General features: G+C 45.6%; 1 protein-coding gene across 2 annotated transcripts in view; it reads right to left on the bottom strand.

Moving 5' to 3' along the window:
* snd1 (staphylococcal nuclease and tudor domain containing 1) overlaps window positions 1-22,406 on the bottom strand; it is a 142,281-nt gene that overhangs the window by 24,777 nt on the left and 95,098 nt on the right. For both annotated transcript variants that reach the window (XM_076111853.1, XM_076111852.1), the window contains exon 18: window positions 9,451-9,592. In XM_076111853.1, coding sequence (XP_075967968.1) covers window positions 9,451-9,592 — 142 coding nt within the window. The remainder of the gene's footprint in view (window positions 1-9,450; window positions 9,593-22,406) is intronic.

Genomic DNA, 22,406 nt, shown 5'->3' with positions numbered 1-22,406 from the left:
TTGGCCCGACCTAATTAAAAATGCTTTATTCATGCGAGTGGTGAAGCAAAGTTGAGCTACAGTATGGAGCTTTAGTTCTAATATTTGATGCATAAAATGGGGAATGAACTCATAACCTGCCGCGTCATGCTTAGCGCCCTGATGATCCGATACGAGTCTCAGCTCGTCACAAGTCAAATCAGACGGTCTGCTGAAATGCTTTACTACGCCACCGTGCTGCGAGCTTTGAATTCAACTTTCAATTCAGTCACGCTGCCGCTCCCGATCACGCTCCTCGCTTCTACTTGCACCGTGGAAAAGTGCCGTTACAGCTCGTGCCAGACGGAGACTCGCTGAAGGAAACAATGAATGAGACGTCCGTCGGTGTTTGTGAGGTGAATCAGCTTCCCAGTAGGAACTTGCTCTATCGGCCCTATTGGATGTGGACGATCGCTGGAAGATCCAGTTTTTGTATTTTTTATCCTTGCAAGTCGAACTCTTTTAGGCTTCATGCACCACTGAGACATGTATACTGTTCTCTACATGCATCCATTGGTGCAGCTTTTGCTTTGTGTCTAAATTCCACCATGTGTCACTGCAGACTGATTGAATGAGTTGGACTTTTCTATAGGTTGACTTCGTGGTTCTGGAAATACACACTGGACTCTATCTGGGCTGTGTGCAGTCAAAGGGCGCAGATGGTAAAGTGTTACGGATCACTAAGTTTAACGAGCTGATTTACGATCTGCAGACAAGGTGGGATATGGATGTTTGGGACTTTGAAGAATCACTAATATGATGAAATGTAAGACCTCCTTATTCGGATACCTTTCTAGCAGCACACTCGCATCTTTAGTCCTTCCTCGTCTTAGGCAGTATCCTCAGAGTAGTATCCTTACTGCTGTTAATTCATACACCTTCCTCCCCGTGTGCTACTGAGCATTTTATAATGTGCACGTCCACGTTTGCAAAGTGCGTTTGATTTAGTATGCAGTCTGTGCCTCGTGCATTATCATCATTCTCTGTTGGGATTTTCAGATCCAATTTGCAGGTTTCTTGGACAAAAAGGTGTACCGGCTTTGGGATTATGAATTTATCAGGAACACATCGTCCATGTGTGCAAGTTTTGAGTCCACGTCAGTGCACGTCTGCAGACGCACAGTCAAGACAATTATTTCTGTAAATATGCATATCGCAACACAAAAGAAATAGAGACAAAGCAGGCATGTGGAATCACATACAGATGGCCATAATAAAAGACAACACCCTGCCTGGAAGAAGACTGAAATGAGCTTTACGTGCTGCAGGTGGGCACGGAGAGAAAATCTAGACCCTCAGGGGTCAATTGAACAAACTCCAAAGCGTGCGGCGTCCCAGTGAAATTCTGAATGAATGTGAGCAGTCGCATTAGGAAAGGTAGTGCAGCGAGGCCAGCTCTGTATTACAGAGGCAGACTCCTATTTACTGCTGGCATAAAGACGGCTAAATATCGGCGTGCAGGAGGGGTAAACCATGTCGTGCGTGAGTGCTCACTTTGTGTTGAAGGGAGAGCCAAAGCGATGATCCAAAAAAACAGCCAAAACCCACCGACTGCGTCTGATGCTAGCCAGATTCTCTCGGTGTTCATCTCTTTAATCCTCCGTTTGTTTTTTCCTCCCTCGTTCTGCAATTTCTTTATACACCATTATGGCTGCAGCTGTTTGTAAATCATATATAATTACATCGTGAATGCCCAGTACGGAGTGAGAGAGCGATTAGGCTTAAAAACAAGAAAACAATGGGAGAAGGAGAGAGACAGTTTTACTGGTCGGTTATGATCGGATTTGATTATATTGTGGCACACAGTGTGTGAGCAGAGACAAGGGGGGGGGGGGGGGGGGGGGGGCACAAAAAGCCAATGAAAACAGTGAATCATGTGCCCTTTCGCTACGCATCCCAAGGCCGTGCTGAATTATATTAAGCTGTTTACCAAAGCCATTAAACCGCAGAAGGGTAAATAATCATATGACAGAGGCAGAGGCCAAGAGAGCGATGGTTTGCTCATGGAAGCATTCTCACTTCCTGGTTTATAACAATGAAGGAATTAGGAGTCAAAGTGGAGTGCATCTCTGAAAAGGACTCCTGCCGGGGGAACAATCGACTGGAGAGGATCCAGAAACATAAACATGGCTATAATTGACTTAAGTTGTTTTTAAAAAGGAAGGCAGGCAACATCTCGAGTAATGAGACAGTTGAACTGAAGCCGACACACAAATATTTATTGCATCAACTTTCCCGATTATCTTAGAAATACTGCAGAGTTTCTGCTCGGTGCACCGGCCGGCCGGTCAAAGCCTTTTGTGGACATGTGGACGGTGCTTCATCTACCACCACAGCTGCTGAACACAAGCTTTGCGCTTTGGTTCACCTGCTAGTTCGGAGTGTTAAACACGTAGCAGGTTTGGAACGGGCTTTATCCTCTGATGGAGCGGAATGGCTGCATTTCTGGACACGCGGGCGACACTTCAAAAAAAAAAGAAGGTAAAAAGTCGCACTGACTGACAAACAACAACAACAAAAAAACACCCGAGGATATTTGTTCACTTTCTGAAGACAAAGTGTGACAAGAATGGAGCTAAGACAAGAGAAAAGGCCATTTACACCGCTTCCTGAGTGATGTTTAAAGTGGTGTCAGCATCTGCAGAGCGTTGAGGGAGGACGCGGTAAAAAACAAATGATCCCCCCTGCTTGACTAATGCTGCTCCACTCCCACTGGAGAGTGATATGGATTACATCTCATGCGATACACACCCCCCACCTCCTCCACCACCACCACCAATTACCCCGTTCCATCCTACCCTTCCCGGCAGTGTGGAGCCTTTTACAGCAAATTACCGCTTCTGTAATTGGAAAAACCATCACCGAAAATCTAAACAGAGACGGCATCTGTGGCTCTCTTTTTTGCACCAGTCTCCGCTGCTCCGCTCTCTGCCACCTGTCGAGCCTCATTGACTGCAGCTAATGCCCTGCTTTGATTGCGAGGAGTCCAAATATATTCAGAAGATGGCCCCGTGCATCGTTTGGAGGAAGAGGACCGGGGAGTTTTGAGCCTCAGCCAATTTTGAAGAGAACCCCATTTGGACCTGTAAAGTGGATCACCACTGCGAAAAGTGCCATTCAGCCATTTAGCTTCAGGTAATAGACCCAGAAGTTGACATTAATGCAAATCATGCTCGCTACGAGGGCGAAGAACAAGGAGGAAGACGCCGGAAATCAAAGCAACCCCGTCTTAAACAGACAGGTGAGCTGACCTTTTAGAAGATAAGTTGTGTATCTGATTAAATAATGAATGCCTTAGGGGGGGGGGTGACCTCTAAATATGGCTTCGGATAGAAAGTGGAAAAACAGCAGTGGCTGCTGCATCTACTGCAACTTGAATTCCCCTGCTCTATTATTTTGTTCACTGTACGTATATATAAATGCCACGGCTACAAGGCCTCGTACACCCTTCAACTGAATAAAACACAAGGTGTACAAGACAGATGGACAAAGACGCATGGGCCACAATTCTGGGTAAATTCTTCACAGAAAGAAGCACATTTGAGTGCGCTCTAATGGATTAAACGGCAACACATTTTACTTTTTAAAATGAAAACTATGATGGTGTTGCAGAGAAGCAGCTTTAGCGTTAACATGACCGCAATACATTGAGAGAACGGTATTACAATTACAGCCATTCTCCCTTAATTTGATGGAGTCGTTTAACATAATCATTAACACAGATTAAGCACGTTGTTGCAATTCTTTTGTCCGTTTTCTGAAATTCATGCCTTTTTCTTCATATCACAATCCGTTCCTTTACTTCATTCTTTAATTAGACTGTTCGACAAAGAACTCGCATGATTAAGAAGAAGAAAAATACTTCCTCAAATGCGTCTGAAAAAAGAAGTAATTTCATAACGCCGTGGTGTAGGAGTTAATTATCTCAACCCCTGACTGACTTGCCACGGGAAGATATTTCACCCAGAATGAAATAAAAATATAGCAAAAATATAGCAATTATAAACGTGCACCCTTGTTTTTTATAAAAAGTAATCATCACTTGGCTGCCTTGACATGACATCCAATTAGCGGGCCACTCATCCTGATCAATATGAAATGCTACAGTAACTCGCATGTCCTCTTATTGAAATAGACACTGGGACTACCAGTGTTACTGTGGCAACTTGCCTCCGCTCAATATAGAAGTTGGACTTGAAAAGAAAGATGCTGATGCTGCGAGACTGCTGTAGGGAGGACATGTCGGCCGGAGACGTCGTGCGGGAAAACATACACTAAAACGGGGGGGAACCGACACAAAGAGGAGACGAGTAAATAAGCCAGTATGAAAAACGACAATTGGCAGTAAAGAAAATGAATAAGATTGAAACTTAACATTTTCAAAAGTGATGGAATTAAACTTCAAAAGACAGAAATAGGCCTGGTTTGAAGTGTAGCCAGAGAGAACAGCTCCCTGCCTGCCTTGCTCAATCAGTAGCCGGGTCCAGCATCATTAGGTGATGAACAGCTGCTGTGTGTAAAAGGTAGAAGTGTGAATAATGTGGACGGAGTGGCACCTGGTTGGGGGGGGGGGGGGACGACTCTACTCATTATGATGAGTCTGTATGGGTGCCAGGAACCGAGCACCAGACAGGATGTACCGCCAACTGTGCGCCGCAGCTGAGGCTTGAGGTGGGTAGAAATGTGAGCGTGTGTGTGTGTGTGTGTGTGTGTGTGTGTGTGTGTGTGTGTTTCGGTCAGGGCCCGGGCGGGCCTGCAATCCAGCCCCATGGACGTGACAATTGGAGTGGCTAAGACTCCGAATGAGGCTGCTAACTTGGCAAAGAAACCTCTGTAAGAATGTCGCCCAGTGATGGAGTCTGTGGGCCAGGAAGGCCACGCAGGCCTGAGTGTTGTATCTTACTTACACACAGAAATCAGGTGTGTATGCAACATACAGAGCAGGGGATAGGCAAGCACAAGTTACACACATGGACCACACATCGTGCACAGGATTACGCATCTGCACTAAGCATCCGATTCATCCCTCTAGCTCTAATCGAAACCTCCCTACAGTCGTACTCTCGGTGGAATTGGAGCACAGCTTATGAGTTTTTTGGGAAACGAATACTCCTGTACTTTATGTCTTTGATTAAAAAAAAGAATAATTTAAAAGTCGCAGAGCATCCAATGCTCAGGATGCAGCCATTACGGCTACACAGCCATTAACTTCAGGGCTATATTTAGCGAGTTTTTTTTTTTTTTTTAATTACGTCGACTCCCCTAGCATAGCGGCAGAGCAACAGCCATGTACGGCACAGAGTCACTTATTCCCCCCTGTGCCTGGAGAGGCCTCCGTCTTCTAGTGTCCAAGGTCACACAGATCTATGATGGCCCCCCTCCGACAGTAATTACACATCGCCTCCAGAGAGAGAGAGAGAGAGAGAGAGCAACACACAGAAGGAAAACAGGGGAGAGAAAAGAGAGAAAGCATTACCGGGCAAGAGACAATGTGTGCGAGGAGGAAAGTGAGACAATGAGAGATCAACGCACACAGAAACAGATAAAGACCCTTAAAACCTTAAAATAAACTGAGGATTAAAGAGCGCAATCCCTCAAGCTTCTCAGCGACTTGGAAAAAAACCATTCCTGATGTGAAATGAAATCACTTATCGAGCTTAAAGATATCCATATGGGGGGGGGGGGGGGGGGGGGGGGGGGGGGGGCAGCACTTAAGAGTAATTAAATGGGAATAATAAAAATGGGAAAAACACAGAGCGCTTTAGGACCCCCGGAGAATGAAAGATATTATATGAGAATCATTTAGAAGACAACAGCACAGAGATCATTTCACGGGCCGACGTGTGTTCATTTACACGCAACAACAGTTGTGTAGCCTTCACCCACGACCGCGATAAATAAATAAATAGATATCCTGGCGTAGAAAACAGCCCACGTGGTTAATGGTCTGGATACGGCTTTTACATACATATATGTTGTTGTTGTTTTTTTGCATTTATCTTCTTTATTGATCTGGAACAGATGTACTTCCCACTTACTGTATGCTATTTACAACATCTGGTATCTTGCCCTCCTGGAATGCCATTATCTGCTGTCATCTGCATCATTATTTTTTTTTCTACCTTTTGGTCTTCCGTATATGGCGCTCTCTACTCTACCATATCCCATTCTTACTGGGTTGGAATATGCATTTATTTGTCTCTTCATGTTTGAAACGCTGGTTTCTACCTCCTGCTCCGTATTGTTAGCATTATCATGCTACCTGGAATATGTTTTTTGTTGTCTACTCGCTGCGGTGAGGGTGTAATTCCCCCACGTCGAATCAATAAAGCTCATCTTATCTTATTGAAGCAACGGTTGAAACAAAATGGGTTCTTAACTGCAGACAGAAAAATGACTCTATCAGTCCCAGCTGCATTTTAAATCATTTTTTGTTTCTATAAATACCGTTAACGCCCATGATTGGTTTTACACGCACGATAAAAGCTGTGGATTGTTGAAGTTAAGGAAATGGGCTCGCATCAACGGCAAAACGGTTTCATTCTCTCCTTCAAGTTACTCTCAATGAGGCTTGTTGCTGGCTTCCACACTGAACATCAGGCGAGACCTCAAGACCTCAAGGACAGTCAAGGAGTACTCTATGAGAGGGTTTAGTATTTGAACGCTACATGCACTGAGGGCAAGTGTTAACACAACCTCCAGAGCCGCATTGGTGCGTTGTATTTTGTTAAACTGCGGTGATGGTCACAGTATTGTATCCTTCTCTTGCCGCGTTCAAATTTGAAGTGTAAGCATTTGTTCTTTGTTCTGAATCCGTTACTTAAACATGACTTGTTAGAGGTTAATTGGTCTTGCCAAAGGGCTGCACACGCGGGATGAGAAAACTCATGACTAACACATACATAAAATCCTATTTCTCATGGTGTGGAACATCAACTGCGGCACACATTTGAACCCTTCTATCGTTTACAAGAAGTGTTGTGTCGTAATCAGTTGCAGTCACAAGCGAATATATGAAAGTCAGACTCTGCTTCCGAGCTTATGAGAGTATATCAATTCCTTCACTTCAGATATCGAGGGAAGAGAGGGAGAGAGAGAGAGAGGGGGGGGGGGGGGGGTGGAACATGTAATGATATTGCAAAGCACTCAGCTTGTATGATTTTACAGGCCCTAACACTTTGATATGCTCTTCAAGGGGTTGGTATGACTTAATGTAGCTTTGAGGAAGCATCAGCGAAAATGAAAGAGACCAAGGGAGAAAAAGAGATGGAGGGAGGGGGGGGGGGGGGGGGGGGGGGCAAATAACGTGATATGGAGGGAGATGAGGAGAAGGAGGCAGGGGTGAGGACTGGTCAGGTTGCCTCCCTGCTGAGGAGAACACTTTTTTCTTTCTTTTTTTTTAACTAGCATGTAAGCCTCTTGGTGGAAGAACACCAATTAAAGGGGAAAATAAAAAAAGGCCCCAGCATTGCTGGATCATCTAAAACAAAATCAAGCCTTTATAGGAGAAAATATTACATAACTCACAGCTTTCCTGTCAAAATACACAGAGCAGCAGTATAAAAAAATGCAGTTTGTGTACAATTTATTTAAATGCAACACTTAGGTTCCTGGTGAGAAAAGAAGTAGGAAATAACAAGTGCCGTTTCCCTTATAGATACCACGAGATATGCTAAAGAATCAATAAAGCTCTTTAAATTCATACCATAGGGGAAATCCAACACGTTCCGGCTTTATATATTTCCTGCTGACAGTTAGTGATGCTGGAGGCCGTAGGTTAACATGCCATGTACTGTACATTTCAGCCTCTTCCCAGTGATAACACCTTGCACATAACCTCAACATCACACTCCTGACTTGCAGGGGAGTGAGGCTGACGTAGCCAGAGGAGGTGTAAAAGGCTTTAAATTTAAATCTACAGCTCATGGCAAGAAGATGGAGAGCAGATTGGGGGGGGGGGGGGCATTCAAAAGTACAATTGAGGGCCAAATGTTTTTAACACTCACGTGTGTGACTGGATTAGTATGGTGCGAGTGATAATTAGGCTCAGATTGGCAGTAAATGAAGGCTAATTAATTAATTAATTACAGCAAACTAAGAGGTGGCCAAAGTCAATTTCATGGCCTCCGACAGTCGACTGCCAGTGAAGCCAGATGTGCGGGGCGGCAGTGAGAGGAAGGCCTCCGCATCCTATACCGCTCCCCGCGCACAAACTGGCAGCCGATGAAGGGATAGTGAGCGGCATGTAGGCTTCAGATCTGTTCCAGCTAGTTTGTGAGCTCGGGGTTTTTGGTGTAATCGTGACAATGATTAAGTCACAAAATCAGAGGTGTCAAGGACGGGTTGGTTCAAACCCTAAAACTCCTCCAAGGATCATAAATGAAACACTTCTTTTTTCTTTTCTTTTTTTTATAGCTGAGCCACATTTCTCTGAATATTACTCTGAAAAGAGAAATGATGCAGACCTTAAAATATTGACTAGTGTTGCTTTGTTACTGGTGTTTCCTTGGACAACTTGCTGACAACAAACTGCTGTGTGTGTGCACTTGTAATTAAACACAGAGACACGTGTATATACACACACACACACACACACACACACACACACACACACACACACACACACACACACACACACACACACACACACACACACACACACACACACACACACACACACACACACACACACACACACCTTGATTTTGATATCGCAGAGGACGGCCCATTAAGTATACTACTTAAAAGACGGACCGTTACCCAGAACAAAACAGAATAGAGGGAGGCATTATGTGTGCGTTCATTCATGTACATACACACACACATACATATGTATTATCTGCGTCTGTGTGTGTGTATATATATATATATATATATATACACACACAGACGCAGACAAAGCTTGTCAGAGGGAGCAGCCATGTGAGAATACTAGGGATTGTTAGTTTTCCCATCTCCGAACTTTTCTCTCCCCCCCCCCCCCCCCCCGTCATTGGTGACAAGAGGGGCCGGTGTGATTTATTCCTGTCATTCAGTAGTAATAACAAGTAGGACGTCCTTTGTTTGGTCTCTGATGGTGGGAGAGATGCTGCAGCAAGGGATGAGGTGAATGTCAGAGGCAGAGATAATTGCCATTTCTAAAGTCAGCGTGGTGTTAAAAAAAGGAATAAAGGGAGTGAGCGGGGCCTTGGCGTTGATGGCGGTATTTTGTGTCGGATTGTATAGGATGATGAAATGCTCATAGTAGGATGGAGTAATACAACATGTTTACTAATTCCCATTTCAATTACACACTTAATCCTGTGTCGAATTTTGTCTATCTGACAAATATCATTCACGCATTCTTTCACACACGCACGCACGCACGCACGCCCACACCCACACACACACACACACACACACACACACACACACACACACATATTAACATACCTGTCTCTACGTCCTGGGTGTAGAAGTGCAGGGTGTCGCAGATTTCGGTGACGTATACGGCTCTGTAGTTGGCCACTCGCTCCTTCTCTTCCTTTACGTACACAACCTCCTCTACTGGTTTCTCCTCATAATTGGCCCAGACCTACAACACACACACACACAAGGGACACAGACAGGTCAGTGACAAATACCAGATCAATCGAGACACAACAGTGATCGACACTTTTCTGACTCATGACTTCTTCGGTCACATCTTTCTGAAGTAGAAAAACACGGATCGAGGCATTCAGGAATAAAACGGAAACACACGATGTCCCAGCACGTCTCCGTGAGTTTCAATGCACGGGACTCAACTTTGGACACCGGACAAGTCCGGCCATTAGCTCCACTTTGTCCTCAATGTGTGTGTTCCTGTACTTGCATCTATTTTTAAGAGGCAACTTGAGATTTAGACCTTTAGAATGACAGCAGTTATGTAACACGAGGACATTTGAGCTAGTCTTTACTCCTTTAAGTGGCCTTTTTTTAGGGTTCAGTCTTGGGTTAAAGTAAGAATTGGGCAAATACCAAACTAGAGGTTAGCCATGTAGTGTTAGTGATAATAGGTTTGGGAACTAATATAGTCAATGAGGTTCCTCACAAGCATAGCTGTGTGTGTGTGTTTAGCTGCATCCTTTCTATGCTGCATCAAGGTTACTTCTCTTTCAGCTCCCCAGGAGAAACAGAGGGCAGGAGTCTCATTAGGGAGAAGTGCTTTGCCTTGGGCCACATATCAAACTGCATGGATGTCAGTGCGCGTGTGTGTGTGTGTGTGTGTGTGTTTACAGAGTGCAAGGGATGCAGCAGAAAGAGAGGCTGGTTGTCAAGACTGCATACAGGCTGTTTGTATACAGCTTCAAGTTCAGAAATTGTACTGCACACGTGCACCAACACAGGACGGGTCAGGATGAAAGCGAGCTAATCAACTCCCTGCAGATGAAGGGGAGTAAAGGCGATGTACAGGAGGAGACGGGGAGCGAAGATGGGCGGGGAACTCAAAAGTCAAAAAGTGCAACCAAGCTTCACAGTGCTCCAACTTCTTGTGCTGCAGCAGCAGCAGCAGCAGCACAGCTTGTTACCGTTCCTTTCTGCAGGCTATTTGGGAAGTGTTTACTTTTAAAGGTTATAGAAGGAGGGGGGGAAAGCGGCAGACTGAGTTTATTTTTTAATTTTTTTTTTAACAGCGCAGTGATATTAGCCAATTAGGTTCTGGCTAATTATTTAACTGCATGGTATCATCAAGCTAATTAGATTAGCTAGTTTTAATGTTGTCATTTTTCACTCTGCCTTAGCTCATCCGCAGAGCTACGCTTGTGTTAAGGCTTAGTTAATCACACCCAAGGCTTTTCTTTTTTTTATATGCTTCAGCATGCTAAGATTATCCTTTTACCCCATTGATGTGGTGATGTACAGTGGCAAGGGAGTTACAGTAGCAAACTGTGTGTGTGTGTGTGTGTGTGTGTGTGTGTGTGTGTGTGTGTGCTAGCGACAGAAATTGTTCAATTCGATTTGAAGGAATAAAGAAAACAACAATAGTCACCATGGAAGAACCGCTTCCAACTGTTACCCATGAAACATGTGACAGAAGAAGTGAGTGCTGCTGCCCTGCCTACCCCCCCCTAACAAAAGACAGGGTCATACTACCCAATTACATTCAATTATTCATCCCACAAACGCTGCAAAAAGTAAGAGTAAAAGAGCTGGAGAAAAGGGAATAAGGACGGAAGGAGAAGGGGAAAAAAAGCAGGTAGAATTTCTGGGGATTGAGGGCGAGCAAGGTTAATGAAGACCGAAAACGCATCCACGCTCCGTAAACCCCGAGATCAACCAGGATTATTTTCTTATTTTGTACGGCATTAGACGGGCGTGTGCATTATTAACACACTTAACATACAGCCATATGCACACATTATATGCGCAGGCACAAATGCTGGAGTATAAACATGCTTTCCCATTTATTGTAATGGAGCTGACATGGCTTGGCTTTTAATCAAACCTGCAGCACCGATTAGGGAAGGCAAAGATTAGTGTGTCACCTTGTATTAGACCGGCGGCCATCAGTGTGGCACCTTTAGGGTAGCGGCAAGTGGGTGGGCTTACGGTGGGATTGGAAACCAAGCACAGCCACGAGGCTTCATGTTGACCTCTGGCCTTGTGTGTCGAGTGTGGATGTCATTGTGACAAGAGGCGGGCACAAAGACCGGCGGGAAAAACACGTTTGCCTCCTCGTTGAAAGTTCTACTTTCTTGCTCTAAGAAGCACTGCATGTGCTGAAAACACAACGAGGCTGCTCGATTGGAATTTAGAGGTTGCACAACGACATGCAAAGTCAATGAAAAGACACAAACGGAGGCGAACTGATGCAGATTTGTTCCAACAGTACGTTCACGGGCACAAAGGCGAAAAAAAAAAAAAAAAGGCAGGCAGTCTCTTGCCTCCCATTCAATCTGGAATATCTTTGAGGTTCCTCTTGCTCCGAGTGTGTTATTTACATATATTTACTCCGACTCGGTGGACTGGCGGCTGCAAACTGCTGTGTATTTGTTCTCTGTTACAGTCAAGGAAAAGGCAAAAAATGTCTGCAACTGGAAATTTGCAAATAGTGAAACCTTTTATTGCCATTTGGCAACTTTGAACCTCTGACATTGCTCCTTGTATAGCTGTAGAGCTGCTTCCTCTAATCTCTTCGTATCTGCATGTGTGAATTGGGGCAAATGTTACACGGGAGGCGTAGCGTTAGCAGCATGTTAGCATAGCAGCAGCTTCAGTCTTCTGTCTGCTTTGGGTCGCGTTTATGTGCGTAAGCGCTGCCTGGATTGATCAAAACATGAAGGCAGATTGAGCTGAAGTTGTGTAAGTCTGAGATGAAAATTCACAAACAATTCACACAAGCGGCACGTAAACATTGACATAGTCAATTGACTATTGGCCTTTTTTTCTCTCCGCAATATTAGCATCTCTGTAGAGCTTCATCTCTTGTTAAAAGCACAAATACGTGCACAGATACACGCGCGCACACACACACATAACCGCCGCGCCCGGGGCTGATGACCTTCCGTGAGCAGCCAACCATCCTGTTTGTTCCACTTGAATGCAGGTATGTGACTGCTGCTCCTGCTCTGCAACTGCAGCCAGACGCTAGAGCCACCAAGCTGCCAGAGACAATGAGACACACAGAGAGCGAGAGAGAGAGCGAGAGAGAGAGAGAGAGAGAGCGAGAGAGAGAGAGAGAGAGAGAGAGAGAGAGGGGGGAAGAGGAGAGAGCGATAGAAAAATGTGAAAAATGTGAAAAAGGGAAAAGCGGCAGGCCATTAAGCTCGGGCTGAAAGGACAACAAGTCCTAATAATGGAGGCCGAGCTGAGAGAGATGGTAGGTTAGGCTGACCTTCACAACTCCTGAATGACAAAACACACTTACAGCAAAGAGATGACGGGGCAACGCGGCTATCGACGCACATTGGTGACTATCGGAACCACATGGAAGACATGTTCAGTCACGTGTGGTCCGGTTTAGGCCTGTTCCCATTTCTAGTTTAACAATCTGTTGACCTTTAAGTGTTTCCCTGCTTCTTTTATCTTGCTATATCTACAGCACAGCTTTCTCATCCGATTCTTCTTATAGTAGAAAATGAGAATTTTACAACTTAAAAAACATGTTATTTTTATAGAAATGATGACATTCTAAGAAACCAGCCACTGTACCTTTTAACAGCCAACACGGCCTCTTACACGAGTGAAACCTGGATGCCAAATGTCAAGCGTTCCCGAAGGAGAAATACCTCGTTATACCCAAATCCTCACAGCGCTGCACTGGTGGAGAGAGTCTTAATTTCCCTGCCTGGCACACCGGATACCTCGCTGACGGAGGAGAAGCTCTTTGACGAGTGCAGCTCTGCTTCGCAGCGTTAAGTAGGCTGCTGATTAGCTTAGTGATGATTTGTCAGAGTATTTTTTTCGTAATTTGATGAACGGTGAACGACTAAGCAAGTGTTTCTACGTTCGTACAGTAGATTCGTACAAGCACAGGTGGGTGAATACACAGACAGATGGATGACTGAACACACACACACACACACACACACAGTGCCAGAACAAGAGGGTGAGGGCTGGTTTGAACACCGATTAAAGGTGGCAGTGTGTCAATTCTAGTAGTGTGTGTTGTTCGAAAAATATCGCCACTGCTCCCTAAAGTACATGCTATGCACTTTGTTAGCATGCAAGTGCCCCACTTAGTATAATAAAAAGATAATAAAGGGTTTGGTTTAAACTTCTAACTTTTAAGAGAAACATTTGTACGGTAGTTCAAAATTAAAATACTCAAATCTTTTGCTTACAAGATGTTTTGAACTGAATCTTTAAAAGTGTAAAATTAATTGAGAACCCACACTCCAATTAAGAACGTGTGACACCCTTCTTCTAATTAAACTGACACTCCGAAGAGAGCGCTCCTCGAAATAAAAGAGCGTGATGAGCACTATTCTAAACAGTCTTTAACCGCTGCACTCGCACATGTGAAGCCCTGGACAGCTGCAGTATGCACATGTCGCTGCCCAGTGATTCAGGCACACCTCAGCGGACAGCGCTGCTCAGCCCTCGCAACCCGTGACAAACTTCTTTTTTTTTTTTTTTCTGACACAATGCAGCTGTCGCAAACTAGCAGTAACACGGAGTAATATGAGGGAGATAATACAGAGTGGTCTCTCTCTCGCTCTTCTTACATAATGCCATTGTTAATTCATTACCCAATCACACTCGGAGAACAATTGAAATCAATAGGAGCATGTTAGTCATAAGAGCGCACTTTGTTAATCAATTTAGCCTCCATTATAGCCCCTTTTAGAGAGAATGGTTAATTAATTCAACCGAGGGCACGTTCCGCTCTTCTGGTCTCTCCGCCCTCACTTGTCGCATTTTTTTTTTCTTTAGAAGCTCACATTAAAAGGCTTAAAGCTTCACGTGAGAACAGAAAGGGGATCACATTGACTTACTGCACCATTCATTTGATCCTTTTCAGACACTAGCAGGGTGAGCTTCCCTCAGACAACAACACAACAATCAAAGACACGTATTGGGGGGGGGGAGTGAGTAAAGGCTGCATATTCAAGTGAAGAGTTATACACGACCTGAACTCGTGCTCCGGTGCTCCGTGTAGTAAAACACTCAGTGCTTAAATCTATCCAAAGAGTGCCGCTTTATAACTCTGCCTTTATGTTCTATTTCAGTATGCAGGGTATTCCCTCCATGATATGGTGTAGAGAGGTTAACCCTGTAATTTACAACTAGCGCTGGTGTTATTGGTATACAAAGTGAGAAAGAGCTCATTAGAAATCTGCATTGGAGGCACGTTCAGGTTGGTGTGGCAGAAAAGGTGGAAGACCCTGGATTTCCTGTTGCTCCGTGGTGTCGTCTGTATCGACGAAGCCATTAGAGGTGGAAAATGATCAACGAGACAGACAATTGCTTCACTGAGGGGGCAATCTGCCATATCACAGCTGCTGGGATTACGTTGCCGCCTCTTATTAAAGTCACAGGAACCGTATCAGTAATGATTTCAAGTGTATCTGCTGCGTGTACAGTACAAACATATGCCAAAAATATGACGTTTATAATTGTATCTAACTCACCATATTTAGGGTGCATGGGCAGTAGCTTGTCATCAGTAATTAATATTACCACCAGAGGTGAAAGGTTAATGGCTGCAATACAGTAAGTGCTGTTATTGTTGACAAAATGTGATGTGATGGGGACAAAAAAACTCAACCTGTACAATAAAAAAAAAAGCTAATAAATATTCCGCATCGAGCCATTTTACTATAAATATGCATCTAAATGTGGAGAAGAACTCCACACATCTTGCCTGAGTGACAGGCGGACGATACCAGGGTGCTCCACTCTGATTTATTGACGGTTTAAGAGTTCGTCTGAGGTACAGAGATCACAATGTACGGGACACAGCAGACAAGTTGTCATTATTGATCTTGATTGGACAGTGAGTTGAATGACAGGTGTCAGGGTGGCCCATTCGCATCTTGCGCTGTAAAGAGGAAAGACGTTAACCCGACGCAACAGCCTGGCCCCGAAGAGGCCCGCCTCCAAGGTTAGGAGGGGTTCTTGGTACATTAACCCTGATCGCTCACCTTGTCGTGGCGCGATAAGTGCAAGAAGTAAGAGAGGGCCGGCCAGGACGAGGATTGATTTACAGGAAGGCGGCGTTTTATTGTATGCAAGCTTCTTTGTCATGTCATGTCCTCATATCCAGACATAATGCATGGCAGCCTTGCGTCATAAAGCATACGGGCTGGGCTAAGCACACACAAACACGTGTATGCGCACAGAGGCACGGCCGTGGCCTTGGGAAGAATTGGTCCAGGTTGAGCTACGACGTGGTGGCGACATCGTTCCCGCCGCAGCGGGCTAATGCGGTGCGACTGCTTACGGGCCTGCAAGGCCACGCGGCGCAGACGCGGTAACGTAAAACGACGGCTGCACACGGAGCCTATTTCACAAGCTGTAAAAACCTGAAATCGCACAAGTATATCATGTTTGAGGAGGCAATTGGTTTCAACACATCGAGTACACACGAGGAATTCTAAAGGCAAGGTATGAGACATGAAGAACAATCTGGAGAGGTGAATCTGATATAGTAAAATATTTCAATAAGGAAGTAACTACACAGTAAATACACCGACCACCACAGGAACTCAATCAATCCTAATCTTCTTAAAGAACAATATCACAAAATAACTGTCCACTTTCACATTCCGAGCCAAACACAGAGAGGGGAGAGCAGGAGAGGAGCCGAGGGATGAGTCTCTCGGATGTGGTTACTTAGCAGATAAATTATGCATTAAAACTGCACAGGTGGCGCGGGACGGGGTTTGTAGGTGAAAGGGAGGGAGCCGAGCAGCTGGGGGGGGGGATTCATGACAGGAACGAAGGAGCGAGCTAGGAAGAGAGGGAAGAAGAAGAGATACTGCCTAGCTTCATATCACAGCCAACAGATGTTCTCCCATCACACAGGCAGCAGGCAGGCGACGGGGCTGCTCAACCCCGGCTTACACGGCTAATGTGACCCCCTCTCGTGGTGCCGCCACACACAACAGTCGAGGGCTCGCAAACGACCGAAGGATGCTAACTTGTTACACTTTTTTTTTTTTTTTTTTTAAATATCCAATTACACATGTTGGGATAACTGTCGGCCCGTTGACAATGAAATATCGGCAAGAAGAACGCAAGTAGGTCCGTTTATTAATATCGTGCTGCTCAGAAGCAGACGTAACGAAGTGCTTCACAATAAAGGACCAAAAAAAAAAAAAAGCAATTAAAATACAACAATGAGACAACTGGCCACTGATGGAGATTGGTGATATGTGCACGTGAATTTAGGGGGCTTTTTTTGTTTTTACTGGAGCAGCCATTAACAGATGATCAAGCCAAACAAGATGTCGCCAGAGCAAAACAAAAGCAGCGCTGGGGAATAATCGCGCAATTAAAGCCGGCCAGCTGCAAGTGCGAGGGCACATCATACAGACACTCAATCTTCAAATGGCGTAGATAGAGAGGCAGAAAGAAAAGAGAGAGAGAGACAAAAATAATTAAGCTGCAGCCAAACAAACACTTTGTCTGATTGTGTATCATGATAACCTTGGTATAAAAGAGAGGTGCTGCTCGAAGGAGAGAGGGAGGCGAGCACTTAGAGCTTTGCTTGATTTCTGTTTGATAACTAGGTTTGCTTGCCCTGCGCTGATTTTGCATTTGTTTTTGCATTATACGTGTTGTGCCAGACGCCTTCCCCACGCCATGCGCTTGTCCTTCACTTTTATTCTGTGTTGATTGTGTGAAGTTCCGCCCCTTTCTATGAACACGCCAACCTGGAACAACTGCATACGGGATGAAAGTGGGCGAATACACAACATTTGAGCCCACCGAGTGTCACGTCCACCCTCCGTCGTTCCTCTCATCCTTCCTCTGTAAGAGATGTTGATCAACTAAAGCCGATTATCATCGATTATTGTTTTTGATCTCTGGAAATTATACAACTTAAAGTGAGACAGAGAGGAAGAGAAAAAAGTGTACAAGAATGCAATTAATACGCAAATTAATCAACTTTTTAATTAGCAGGCGAGTCTGTCCAAGCATGCCAAAAGTGTTGCCATGACGACTGGTGTTCCAGAGTTATCCTTCCTCTCTGTGGAGGACTTCTGATCACAGCCTCCACTACGTCGTTCTTCCACTTCCCAGAGAGGTTAATATGGATCTGGCGTTGGAAAGTGAAAGCAGGAGGGAAGAGAGGAAAATAGAAGGGGGGCTGGGGGTGGGGTGGGGGGCAATATCACATCACAGGTAGAGCTCCTTGAAGTCTCTGAATCGCTTCGCACATCTCGCAATTTGTGAAGCGATTCAAAGGGTCTGCCGCCGCTCTCGTGAAGAGATGCTCTCCCGGGTTCGAGAAACAACGGAGCCAATCAGCATCCTCGCAGGACTGAGGCAGAGACCGTCGCGTACGTGTCCAAACTAATCTGGTGACGCGGGCTTGAAATCAACACAGCTACAACAGCTCAAGATGGGGTTTCTGAATCATTCTAAATAATTATACGACTCAACCGTCTCAATTTTCTCCACCCAAGAAACGCATTGGATCCACGCTGACACACAGATGAAGGAGCAGAAATAAGCAGGAATGGAACGTTAAAGAGGGAAAAAGACAGAAACAAACGAGGGGCGAAGAGAGACTGGTACAACAGGGGGAATGGGAAGTGCAGTGATGACGAGAGCCGGTTTATGTAACTGTCTATCCCTGAGGCATGAGAGAGAGAGAGAGAGAGAGAGAGAGAGAGAGAGAGAGAGAGAGAGAGAGAGAGAGAGAGAGAGAGAGAGAGAGAGAGAGAGAGAGAGAGAGACTCTGTAGAATGCACAGAAACACAAAACTAGCAGAGTGGTCCCATTCTCTAGATTTATAGTGTTTACTGCAGGCTAACCGTCCAGGAGGCTGAACACAGTAGCGCTGGACTGACCTAAATTACTAGTGGAACATTCAAGGATTCATCAAGAACTATCTCAAACCCGAAAAAAAAAAAAGTGTCATGTTGGTGACAAAGAGGCGACAGAGGAGGACAGGCGCCGAGTTATTTCAGGTAGCTTGTCCGCCCCGTTAATAAACCCTTCCGCCCTCTTAGTTTGACTGATGAGTTGGATTAAGCCAGCCACACCTCTAATGGTCAGCCGAAGACAAACACACAAAGGGAACACAACAACAGCAACACACGTGCTCTCGCAAACTATTTATTTAAATATTAGGGTAATACGAATTGGCTAAATTAATTAAAAATAGAATGTATGGGTTTGAAATTATATACGAGAGTTCAGAGTATTTAGAAACATTAAAACTGTATGAAAGGTGCTTCAGAAATTCCCACATCTCTCCCTGCTTCCTTTTTATTCATCCATCTATTCCCTCTTTCCGCATGTCAACGCGCTCCAAGGTTGACGGCCCATGAAAAAGGACCCATCTATTTTCTATTAAGGGCCCGGCGTTTTCTTCCGAGCTTTAACAAACATGTTGAATGCCTTTCCACGAACCCGCAAATGCAGTGCACTGGCATTTTATGACTTAACTGGGGGGGGGCACGAGAACATATTTCATTGTGTCGGACAGTGTGACAATCCCTGAAAGGCCACTAAAAGAAACTAAAATATGAGTCGCCCAGATAAAACCTCCGCTGACGGGTATGGCCTTCTCGCAGTTGGCAGGAATGTGGCTCGTATCGTCCCCCGTGCTGGTGGAGCGTGACGCGCAAACAATACAGGAAAACCGCAAGAATGTAGGGTAACAAACAAGAGCCATTGTTACCCAGAGAGCATCTTTAAACATCCACTATGAGACAAATGAGCAGGAGAAGTTTGGTCTGGTGCTCGTGGACAGTAGAAGAAGAAAAGAAAAGAATTGCATCAATGAATCAATGCACTTAGCATTCTCCGTACAGAGAAAAAGGCATTAGAGAGCAGGTGAGGTAAAGGGGGGAATAATAAATAGGACGCCTAATTCAGGGCTTAGATTGGGAAAGTGTGAAAAGGAGGAAGGACCTAAAAGGGAGCCAGAGAGAGGTTGAATTAAAGAAAAGAGAAGGATGGGAATGACAGTGGGTACTCCAGGTGCTGGAGCAAAAACACATGAAAAGAAGTGAGAGAAATGCAGAAGAATGAGAGCCAGTGGAGAAGCTGTCATGAGGCGAACAGAGGAAGAAAAATAAAATAAGCAAATGCGTTTAGGAGTGGAATTGGCTGCTCAACCAAGACCGGTCTGCCAATGTGTGGAGGACTCTGTCTGTGAGCAGGTAATAAAGAGGAGTGATGAGGCTCTAAGCTTCTTTTCCCCAGTCTGGCTTTAGGGTAGACTGATCTGCCTCAACCGAAGATGAATCTAGAAGACGGCGCGTTTATTAGTCTTAGAGTAACAAGACTAAATAATAATGCATATTTAGCGAGGCCACAGGTGTCAGAGGCAGCTAGCACATGTCGGAGTCCTTTTAGGTGACAACAGGCCGGCGGGGGGCGATGTCAACAAGGTCTGATCGTAATGCCGTGGAACGCCTAAATGCGGAGCTCATTAAATAGGGCAAGGTTTGAAGATCCCGACCGGCAGAGCGAGCATTTAAATGGTGCCCTCAAGAAACAAATATTTAGCATTTCATTACACAGCAGAGAAAAGCGAGGGGAGCAAGGGAGGGGTGTTTCACTGCCGACCCGTATTAAATGTAGTTAACTGTGGCTCCGAGCAGGGGCCCTAAAAAAAATGTCAAAGTGTGGTTAAATGACTATAACTTGTGCATCTTTTTTTCTTTTTTGGAGACACCGTTTTCCTTCCTTCCCCTGATTAAACAAGGACGATTACAGAGGACACCTGAAGCAGGGAGGAAAACGTGCCGACTCGATGTTTTCACAGCATCTGTCTGATGATTCCAAAAATAAATAAACGTCAGTTATCTGTGGGGGGGAGAATGTCATCACGGCTTGTGTCCGTAATGGATGTTCACACGAGCGGCGCGGCCGATACATCATGGCGGGGGTTGTCTGTACAAACTGCTGCAAGGTTACAGGAATGTCACCAGCACAGGCTCATTCAGTGATTGGTCAAATGCATTTTACAGCTTCACAAATATTACAATGAATAGATCAATAGAATACTGAATCAAGTAAACCTTTGCAGTGGCGGACTAATCAAAGCGCTGCAGTCTGTACGCTTGTGTTAAGATACAAGGCTCGCTGCCTGTATTCCGTGCGTTCTAGTTGAGGAAGGAAGCAGTCGGCCACAACCAGTCCTCAGCAAACCGAGTGGAAACGTGTCTCCTTACAGTGTCCCAGGAGGGACCGACCAGAAAGAAGGAGAACAAATAATCCCAACTCCAGTCAGTGTGTGTCCTTCACACTCGCGTTCATCAGCAGAGACGGTGGAGAAATTGGGGCAGAGCAGAGAGAGAGAGAGAGAGAGAAAGAGAGAGAGAGAAAAAAAAAAAAGGGAAGCCCCAAGATATAAGAGGCAAGGGGACGGGGAGACCTGGGGGTTTGTGTTTGTCTAGTGCGGGTGGCAGAGCCGAGCATGTGTTAATCAGCCATAATGCAACGCACTATGTCATATTACATTATGCTCTCTGCCAGCGTTTCACCTCCTCGCACTCTTTTTCAGCCCTCTCGCTCCTCCTGTGGCCTCAGCCCTTCCTCCCGAGAGCTGAGGGATTGGGTGGGGTTTTGCAGTTGGGTGTGGGTGGGTGGGGGGGGAGGTGGCTGAGTTTTTCCTGCAGTGATGAACCAGAGGCAGCCGCAAACTTGCCCCCCCGAGGACCTCTGCTAAGAGCCCGCAAGAATCCCGTGCATGACTGGAGAAGGGAAAGCACGAGGCCAAGGACATACAGACGGAATGCAAACAAACACGCGCGGGATCATATGCATAACGGAGAACGCACGCCCAACTTAAAGCAAATAGACAAACAGAGCGAGGACAGTAAGGACCATATGCACACTGCTGCAACGACGAAGCAGCACGAGTGCACACATAAGACGAAACGCTGCTTAACAAAAAGGCCTACTTCCTGTTCATATGCTTCATCGAGTAGAATATTTCATCCGATTGTGTGTGCGTGTTGCTCAGGATTGTCCTTACGTCCTTGAGGCGGGACGCTTTTTTCAGATGACATTTTCAAAGTCAGCGTGTAATCCTGCAACTCATGTAAATGTATAATTTAGCATGCAGAAGGTGAGACTGCCGAGACGGACGCGCTTCGTTGAGCGCGTCACATAGCGGGTTTTTTTTTTTAAAGGCTTCTTGCTCATCAAAACGAGTTTGTACGCGTCAGTTTGCAGGTGACTGCCATGCGCACGGATGCACAGCTCGGTTTGTCGAGGGAAGAGAACGAGGCCGATGAAGATGGGAAGAAGAATGTTTGCATGTGTATTCACAAGACTGCAAGTGGAGCCGACAGACTGCTGAATTTGCAACTTGGAACTGGAGGGGGGGGGGGTAAAGAGGATGAAGACGGGGGAGGTTGGGGGGAGAGAGAGAAAAAGAGAGAAAGAGAAAGAGGACTGGGGGTTGGGGTGTAAATAACATACACATCACTGGGTCCACTGATCTCTTTCTGTCTCTCTGCCTCAGGGCACCGAGGGTCCAGCTCGCCGTCTACAGTGGGGGGGGGGGGGGGGGGTGTCACCGAAGTGTGTGTGTGCGTACGTCTGTGTCTGCACATGCTCAGTCTGCCCGAGACACTTAGAGTATGGTGTGTGTGTGTGTGCAGGTGTGTGTGCAGGTGCGGCGCCTCCCTCCATCGGCAACAGAGTTCGTTCGTTTGTGTGCAGACGTGTACACATTGTGTAATCTTATAGCCGTATGAAAAGGGCCTCCGTCAGCTCTTTGCTGTAGCGTG

This window comes from Anarhichas minor, unplaced genomic scaffold, assembly GCF_050575085.1.
Source record: "Anarhichas minor isolate MPS153535 unplaced genomic scaffold, ASM5057508v1 ptg000045l, whole genome shotgun sequence".
In the NCBI taxonomy this organism is placed as follows: Eukaryota; Metazoa; Chordata; class Actinopteri; order Perciformes; family Anarhichadidae; genus Anarhichas; species Anarhichas minor.
Note: the sequence above shows the minus strand (reverse complement) of the source record. Positions and strands in the feature narration are given on the sequence as shown.